The sequence below is a fragment of the Nipponia nippon genome, unplaced genomic scaffold, assembly GCF_047370975.1.
Source record: "Nipponia nippon isolate SJK-2023a ecotype South Korea unplaced genomic scaffold, ASM4737097v1 scaffold_35, whole genome shotgun sequence".
Taxonomy (NCBI): domain Eukaryota; kingdom Metazoa; phylum Chordata; class Aves; order Pelecaniformes; family Threskiornithidae; genus Nipponia; species Nipponia nippon.
The window spans coordinates 3,068,800-3,077,592 of NW_028262353.1; the positions used below are offsets into that span (position 1 = coordinate 3,068,800).

The window sequence follows — 8,793 nt, forward strand, 5'->3', positions numbered from 1 at the left end:
CCCCGTGGGACCCCCCGTGAAACCCAGCCCGTGTGCTCCCACCCGTGTGAACCCCCGTGGGCACACCCCGTGGCCACCCACTCGAGTGCACCCCCCGTGGCCCACCCGTGACCCACCTGTGTGTCCCCCCCCCGTGAAACCCAGCCCGTGTGCCCCCACCCGTGTGCCCCCACCCGTGTGCCCCCACCCGTGTGCCCCCCGTGTCCCCCCCCGTGTCTCCCCCATCTCTCCCACTCGTGCCTCCCCCGTCGCCCCCCGAGTCTCCCCGCAGGCCCCGCCCCTCCCGGCGCAGGCCCCGCCCCTGCGCCTTCCCTCGCCCCGCCCGCCCCGCTCGCTGCTCTCGCGAGATCGGCTCCGCCCGCCCCGGCCCCCTTCGGCGCTTACCGGATCCGGGCACCCCCTCCGTTACCGACCCCCCCTCCCCCCGTTACCGACCCCGGCCATGGCCAACCCCAAGTACGCCGACCTGCCGGGCATCGTGAGTGCTGGAGCGGGCCGGGGGGGCCGGGGGGTCTGAGGGGACCGGGGGGGGCCTGAGGAGATTTGGGGGATCTGGGGGAGAATGAGGGGGTCGGGGGGTGTGGGGGGGTCTGAGGGGACCGGGGGGCTCTGAGGGGGTCGTGGGGGTCTTGGGGACATTGAGGGGGTGTGAGGGGAGCAGGGGGCCGGGGGGAGAATGAGGGGGTCAGGGGGGTCTGGGGGTACTGAGGGGGCCTGGGGGGTCTGATGGGGTCGGAGGGGGTCTGAGGGGACTGAAGGGGTTGGAGGGGGTCGGGCGGCCTGAGGAGATAGGGAGGACCTGGGGGAGGATGAGGGGGATGTGGGGGGCTCTGAGGGGATCGGGGGGCTCTGAGGGGATCGGGGGGGGTCTGAGGGGATCGGGGGGCTCTGAGGGGATTGGGGGGCTCTGAGGGGATTGGGGGGGTCTGAGGGGGCGGGGGGGCTCTGGGTGAGTAAATGAGGCATTTGGGGAGGGCGGGGGTGTGGAGGGAATGGGAGGAGGTAGAGGGGGCTCCTGGGGGGTGGGAGGGGGATGTGGGGAGGCTGGGGCTGTCAGTGGGGTGTTGGGGAGCTGGGGGTACTGGGGAGTGTCTGAGGGGGGAAGAGGCGTCGGTGGAGGGGTTGGGAGCTGCCGGGGGACTTGGGGCGACTGTGGGAATGAGGGTGCCTGTCGGGGCCTGGGGCACGTGGAGGTGTTGGGGGGACGAGGGCATAAGTGGGGGGTGTGGGGAGAAGGGGGTGCCCAGAGGGGATGTGGAGTCTGGGGGGGGGGGGGGGGGGCAGGCGGGTGCCGTGGGCGTCTGTGGGCTGAGGCGGTGCTTGCAGCAGTTTGGGGCAGTTGTGGGGTGCACGGCTGGGCCCAAAGGTGGTGGTGAATGGAGTTCAATCCCGTTGGCGGCCGGGCACCAGTGGTGTCCCCAGGGCTCGGTACTGGGACCAGTTCTGTTTAATATCATTATCAATGACCTGGACGAGGGGATCCGTGCCCCCTAAGTTTAAAGAGGAGCCCAGGCTGGGCGGGAGCATGGATCTGCCGGGGGCAGGGAGGCTCCGCAGAGGGGCCTGGCCAGGCCGGGTCGCTGGGCCCGGGTTTAACAAGGCTCAGGGCCGGGTCCTGCGCTCGGGGCACAACAACCCCAGGCAGCGCCGCAGGCGTGGGGAGGAGCGGCTGGGAAATGGAAAAGGCCCTGGGGGTGGTGGAGAGCGGGTGGGTGGGAGCCAGCAGGGTGCTCGGGTGGCCAAGAGGGCCAGCGGCATCTTGGCTTGTATCAGGACCAGTGTGGCCAGCAGGCCTGGGGCAGGGATCGTCCCCCTGTGCTGGGCACTGGCGAGGCCGCCCCTTGAATCCCGCGCTCGGTGCTGGGCCCCCGGCCACAAGAAGGACACGGAGGGGCTGGAGCGTGGCCAGGGCAGGGCAGCGAGGCTGGGGCAGGGGCTGGAGCCCGAGGGTGGTGAGGGGCGGCTGGGGGAGCTGGGGGTGCTCAGCCTGGAGAGGAGGAGGCTGAGGGGAGCCCTCATCACTCCCCCAACACCCGAAAGGAGGCCGGAGCCAGGCGGGGTCGGGCTCCTCTCCCCAGGAACAAGCGCTGGGACGAGAGGGAAGGGCCTGGAGCTGTGCCAGGGCAGGTTTGGGTTGGATATGGGGAAAAATCTCCTCCCCCAAAGGGCTGTCAGGCCCTGGCCCAGGCTGCCCGGGGCAGGGGCTGCGTCCCCATCCCTGGGGGGATTTCAAAGCTGGGGAGATGTGGTGCTTGGGGACATGGTTTAGTGGTGGCCTTGCCAGCGCTGGGTTAGTGGTTGGACTTGGTGATCTTAAAGGTCTTTTCCAACCTAAACGGTTCTATGATTCTATGATTTGATCATAAATGGATAATAAATAGCCAAGGAGAGCTGAGCTTTCACCGGAGCCCATTTGTGCCCCAGGCCTGGAACGAACCTGACGTCTACGAGACCAGCGACGTGCCCGAGGATGACCAGGCGGAATTCGAGGTGGTAAGGCCTTGCCGGGGCCATGCCGTGGGGTGGGGGCGAGTGAGTGTGCCCGTGCCCCCATCCCGCAGCTGTCCGGCGCAGCGGGACCGGCACTGCGGCAGGGAAACAGCTCCTGTCCCCGCACGCGCCCCTGCAGTGCCACATCCCCCCCAGTGCCGTGTGCCAGCGACGCACCACCCCCATCTCTCAGCCTGCCAGTGCTTTGGGGGGCCAAGAAGCGAGGGCAGGGCGCAGCCCCCACCCCACGCAGGGTGGGCGTCCCCATCCCCTGCATCCGCATCCCTCATAACGCGGCCGAGGGTGGCAGAAGGGAGCAGGGCTGGCCAGCCCCCCCGTCCCCATTGGCTTTGCACAGGCAGCACCTGGCGGGCAGCAGACAGGGGATGAGGGGCCGGTGAAGGCGGGTTCGCCCCCGTAAAAGAGCTCTGAATGGCAGCGAGAGCCCGTTGTGCCCAGGCCGTGGCTGTTCCCTGTGGGGCTGCTGCGCGGTGGCTTTGACGTGGGGTGGCAGCGGGGGCCCATCCTTGAGAGCCAGGGCAGCAAGACGGACCGAAAGGGGTTGTTTTCACCCACAGTTGCCCCCGTCAGGCCTTGGTCACGCCAAAATGGTGCCCGAGAATAGAGCAGTGCCACACTGGTGACTCCTCCCGTGCGGCCCCCGCTGCAGGTGGGAGGCGAAGGGTTGCCGGGGTTTTACTTGCTGTCACCTCCTCTCCTGGGAGCCACTCGCGCAGCTTCGTTGTTTCTTGGCTCTCGCGCGCTGAACTGACCAGAGTTTTCCCACCGCTCTTCCCCTCCCTGCTCCCCACCTTGCCTGGACACTAGTTTGCACAAGTAAGCCCGGTCGCTGCTTCTGGTTTTGCATGCTGTTTGGGGTTGATTTTTGCATGCGGTAGATGTGCGTGGGGTCCTGTAGGCACAGCCTGTTGCTGCGTCGCCTGGTGCTGGCTGTGGGTCACCGCGGCGCGGGGCGGAGGGGAGACAGCCGGCAGCGGCTGTGGGTCCCGGGGTGCGACGTGGTGCTGCTGCCGCCTCCCTGCTCTCCCTTGTCCTCTTTGCATCTGCCCTGCCTGGCTGCACGCGCTGCCCTGCTTGTCCTTCGGGACCCCCAGGGACCCCCTGGCCCCCCACGACGGGTCTCGGCCACGCCGCGCTCCTGCCCCAGCAGCCTCGTGCCCCGCCAGCGATGCTGCCTGCGCAGAGGGGTGCTGCCCAGGGCTGGGAGCTGCTGTCCCGCCGCAGCCTGTCCTGCCAGGCTTTGCAGCACGCTGCAGAGCTGGGCAGGGCACGGGCAGGTGAGAGGGGCCGCGCTGAGCCCCCAGCCCTGCTGCCAGCGCAGCACAGGGCTGGCTGCTAAGCAGAGGACAGCTCGTGCCCCTGCAGGGACCGGCGTGGGGGTTTTACCCCCCGGCCCACAGCCGATGCCTCCCTCCTACCGGCAGGAGCCCCGGGGACCTGGCAGGCATTGGGCTGCTCCGTGGGGGCCCGTCCTGCCCCAGGCTCTGCTCCCATCCCCGCCCAGGGGAAAAGAAGAGCTGGAGCTGGAGGGACGTTATGAGAGCGGGGGCTCGGGCGCGTCTCCCCCAGACTCCGGCCGCATCCTGCAGCCACGCTTTCCCTGGGCACCTTGACCAGCCCTCACGGTGACCGTACCCAGCGCATCCCCGGCTGCCCCCAGTCCTGGCTGCTCCGGGGTGCCCGGTCGAGGGGTCCGGCCCGCTGCTGCCCCCGTCCTCGCAGCCGCTGCCCTCCCCTCCACACCGTCAGTCCCCTCGTCCCGCATGGCTCCTGAGCCCTGGAATGGGCCGGCGGAGCCACCCCGGCAGCAGCCTAGGCGCAGGGACGTGGGTGACGGCGCGCCGTGCATGGGATGAACCTTCTAACGCGATTTTTGTCTCTTTCTCCCCCCTCTCCTCCTAACCTTGCTCTGACTTTCTCACCTCTGGGAAACGCAAGGAGCTGGTAAGAGCCCGTCCGTTGGCCGCCGTAACCCTGCGCTCTGCTCGCTGGCGCTCGCCGGTGCCCCCCCTAACGTTGCTAGCGCTGCTCCCGCTGCTCTCCCCCCTTCTTGTCCATCCCCAGCGCGCCAGGGCTCCCCGAAATCGCTTCAGGCCAGGGCCGGGTGCAGGGGCTGGAGAGGGGCTGCTGTGGCCCAGGGCAGCAGATGGGGGGGTCCTTCGGGTGCCTCCCGCAGGGCCCTGCTGGGTCAGGCCCCCCCCGACCGCAGCAGGGGGCGAGGAGAGCCCAGACTCACTGTCCGCACTCGCCCTGCCAGGCTCCAGGCAAGTCCCCTTTGGTCTTGGAGGTGCTGAAGTCCCGCAACCCCCCCGATGCCCGCCGGGTGGTGGGAGCCACCCCGAAACGCGGCCGTGGGGCAGTTCCAGCCCCGCTGGGCTGGCGGCCGCCCCCGACGTGCGTGGGCTCAGCGCCAGATTTCCTGATACTGGTCGTGGGGCTGCCAGAAGGTGTACGCTTGCACCACTGGCCCCACTGCTGGGCCCTCAGCGGGGTTTCAATCCCTGTGTGCCAGTCCCTGGGGCTGTGCCCCTACCCTGGGGAGGAGGGGGCTGCCTACGCCCCCCCCCCCCCGGGTACCGTCCATCCTCTCCCCAGTGCCGGCCCCAGACGTCCGCTGGCGCTGCAGGGAGGCAGCAGCTCTGCCAGCAAACCCTGGCGGCTGCCTCGTCCCTAATGCTGAGCGTTGTGTGCAGGAGGAGCTCACCAGCACCAGCGTGGAGCACATCATCATCAACCCCAACGCCGCTTACGAGAAGTTCAGGGACAAGCGCCTGGGCACCAAGGGAGTGGGTGAGGCAGGGGGTTGGGGAAGGGTGGGCTGTGGGGACCCTGGGTGGGTGAGCGGAGCCCAGGGAGGGCACAGCCGCCCTGGGTGTTGTGGGGTGACGCCCTGCTCCTCCTCTTGCAGATTTCTCTGACAGCATCAGCAAGACCAGGACAACGGGTTACGAGTCCGGGGAATATGAAATTGTGAGTCCAGAGCGCATGGGGATGTGAGCCACCCCAGTGCACAGTCCCTCATCCCCACTCCCCCCACAGAGATGTCCCTGCCCAGGGCCACAAATCCCACAGAATCAGAGAAGGGTGGAGGTGGGAAGGGACCTCTGGAGGTCATCTGCTCCAAGCTCAAGCAGGAGCAGCTAGAGCCGGTTGCCCAAGACCATGTCCAGATGGCTTCTGAATGTCTCCAAGGCCGGAGACTTCACCATCTCTCTGGGCAACCTGTGCCAGCGCTGGGTCACCCTCCCAGTAAAAAAGTGTTTCCTGATGTTGCGGGGGAACCTCCCGCGCTTCAGTTTGTGCCCGTGGCCTCTGGTGCTGGCACTGGGCACCGCTGAGAAGAGCCGGGCTCCGTCCTCTCGGCGCCCTCCCTTCAGGTGTTGCTAAGATCCCCCCGAGCCTTCTCTTCTCCGGGCTGAGCAGTCCCAGCTCTCTCAGCCGCTCCTCACAGGAGAGGTCATGGAACCATAGAGTCAGAGAATGTCCTGAGCTGGAAGGGACCCACAAGGCTCATTGAGTCCAGCTCCCGTCCCTGCGTAGGACAACCCCAAAATTCACCCCATGTGTCTGAGGGCGTTGTCCAAACGCTTCTTGAATGTCGTCAGGCTCGGTGCTGTGGCTCCCTCCCGGGGGAGCTTGTTCCGGTGCTGCATCACCCTCTGGGTGAAGAACCTTTTCCTCCTGCCCAACCTCAGCCTCCCCTGGCAGATCTTCCTGCCCTCCCCTCGGGCCCTGTCCTGGGTCGCCAGGGAGAAGAGATCAGCGCCTGCCCCTCCTCTTCCCTTGTGAGGAAGCTGCAGCGTCCCAGCCACTCCCCCCACCCTGGGTGCGTAGTGTCGCGGGCCCCCGCCTGAGCCCCCCCTTCCTCTCGCTGCAGCTCGGCGAGGGTCTTGGTGCCAAAGAGACGCCCCAGCAGCGGTACCAGCGGCTGCAGCACGAGTTGCAGGAGCTGGTCCGGGAGGTGGAGCAGATCCAGGTGAGCATCACCACTGCCCTAGGGAGCGGTGGGGAGGCTGTCCCAGGGGGGTGACACGGCCACCTTTCCTCTCTCCACAGAGCACGGTGAAGGAGTCGGCGGCGGAGGAGGAGCTGACGCCCATGGCCTTGGCCAGGCAGGTCGAGGGCCTGAAGCAGCAGGTGGTCTGCAGCCACCTGGAGAAGCTGCTGGGCCCTTGTGCAGCCATTGACTTTGCCGACCCCGAGGGTGCCCTGGGCAAGTGAGTGGGGTCCTGGGATGCTGGGGCCGCGGCTCGGGGAGCGGAGGGAGGATGGCAGCGTCCCCGTGGGGCGGTGCTGTGGCCCTGTGCCCACCTTTTCCCTCCACCCAGGCGCCTGCTGCAGCAGCTGGAGGTGGCGAAGTGCAGCAAGGCGGCGCCGGGGAAGAGCCCCTCCAAAGCCCCGGCACCCACCGCAGGCGCCGTCACCTTTGAGCTGTACTGGAGGCCGGAGCAGGAGCAGTTTGCCCAGAGCGCCAAGGTGAGCGTGGGGAGGGGGGGACAGTGTGCCTGACCCCAAAATGGGGTGTCCTGCCGTCTCACCCCCCTCCTCTCCCCCCAGATGGCGGAACTGGAGAAGCGGGTGGCGCAGCTGGAGGCGACGGTGCGGTGCGAGCCTGACAGCCAGGTGAGGGGCCAGGGGCTCCTGCCCTGCCCCCCCCCCCCCCCATTCTGCCCCACTGACGCAATTTCCTTCCCCACAGAACCCGCTGCTGGTGGGGCTGAAGGGCACCAGCCTCATGGTGAGTCAGGCAGGGGGTGGGGGGCGTGCAGGCTCCCTTTCCCCCACCCTGTGCCCACAGCACTTGTGGGGGGCAGCGCCAGGGTGCTGCCATGTCCCCCCTCACCCTGCTCTCCGTCCCCAGGAGACCGTGCAGGTGCTGCAGGCCAAGGTCAACATCCTGGACGTGGCTGTGCTGGACCAAGTGGAGGCCCGGCTGCAGGTGAGGGGGGGACGGAAGGGGGGGACGGAAGGAGGGGACGGCGCGGTGGGTGTCACGGGGCCACGGGAGAGCCACGGGATGGCGCTGGCTGAGGCTGTGAAATCGGGGGTGGGCACTGCCAGATTTGGGGTCTCGCATCTGCTCCCCCCTCCCCAGAGCGTCCTGGGGAAGGTGAATGAAATCGCCAAGCACAAGGCAACTGTGCAAGACGCCGACAGCCAGAGCAAGGTAAGAGGTGGTGGGGAGGGTCCCCCAAAAGCACGCCCGGCATGGCGGGGGATCTACGGAGCCCCCCCTCCAGCCTGTGCTGCCCCCCCCCCCCATTTTTTGCCCCTCTCCACCCCCCAGGTCCACCAGATCTATGAAATGATGCAACGCTGGGACCCCGTGGCCAGCACCCTGCCTGATGTGGTGCAGAGGCTGGTGACCCTCAGGGACCTGCACGAGCAAGGTGAGGGGCTGGAGGGGATGGTGGGGACAGTGGCACGGTGGGACCAGGAGCATCTCGGGGCCGGGGGGGGCACTGCTCCCCCCCAGCACTGAGCTTTCTCCTCCCTGCCAGCCACACGGTTCGGGCAGGTCCTCGTGCACTTGGACACCACGCAGCAGGAGATCGCTGGTGCTCTCAAGGACAACGCCATGCTGCTGGCGGAGGTGGGTCCCCGCGAGAGCTGCTGGGGTGGAGCGGGGTCCCCATCCTGCCCCCCCGCTCACCCCCTTCCCCACTCCCCCCCCCCCCAGGTCCAGAAGACGATGAAGGAAAACCTGGCCATCGTCGAGGACAACTTTGCGGACATAGACGCCCGCATCAAGCGGCTGCAGAAGTGAGAGCACCCTGGAGACCCCTCCCCACCCACCCTGGGCCCTGCCACCCCCTGGGAATCTCTCCTTCCCCCCCCCACCCCCAGGTGCCAGCCCCGGCTTGTATATACCCTGGCTCTGCCCCTTGCACAACACGGGGGCTGGGGGTGTCCTCTCCACGCCTCCACCCCCCCCTCGGGGCAGGGGGGTCTCTGTACCGCCCCGATTTACCCCAATAAACGGCTCAGCTCCAAGTGCCTGTGTGTCACTGCTGGGTGACAGCAACCCCAGGCAGCGCTACAGGCGTGGGGAGGAGCGGCTGGGAGCTGCCCGGCGGAAAAGGCCCTGGGGGGGGTTGGTCGACAGGGGGCTGAACATGAGCCAGCAGGGTGCCCAGGTGGCCTAGAGGGCCAGCGGCATCCTGGCTTGTATCAGGACCAGTGTGGCCAGCAGGCCTGGGGCAGGGATCGTCCCCCTGTGCTGGGCACTGGTGAGGCCGCCCCTTGAATCCCGCGCTCGGTGCTGGGCCCCCGGCCACAAGA

General features: G+C 68.1%; 1 protein-coding gene across 2 annotated transcripts; it reads left to right on the plus strand.

Annotated features, from left to right (window-relative positions):
* The first annotated feature begins 370 nt into the window (after positions 1-370).
* DCTN2 (dynactin subunit 2) lies at positions 371-8,505 on the plus strand. Of its 2 annotated transcripts, none has more exons than XM_087771269.1 (14): positions 371-478; positions 2,425-2,493; positions 5,205-5,301; positions 5,420-5,481; positions 6,389-6,487; positions 6,568-6,728; positions 6,840-6,987; positions 7,069-7,134; positions 7,211-7,249; positions 7,373-7,450; positions 7,607-7,678; positions 7,799-7,901; positions 8,013-8,104; positions 8,192-8,505. In XM_087771269.1, exons 1-14 carry the CDS (start codon positions 443-445, stop codon positions 8,276-8,278), a joined length of 1,209 nt encoding a protein of 402 aa, XP_087627395.1. In that variant the 5' UTR covers positions 371-442; the 3' UTR covers positions 8,279-8,505. The 2 variants fall into 2 exon arrangements, with proteins under 2 accessions (XP_087627395.1, XP_087627396.1); XM_087771270.1 differs by having other exon boundaries at positions 2,425-2,490.
* The last annotated feature ends 288 nt before the right edge of the window (positions 8,506-8,793 follow it).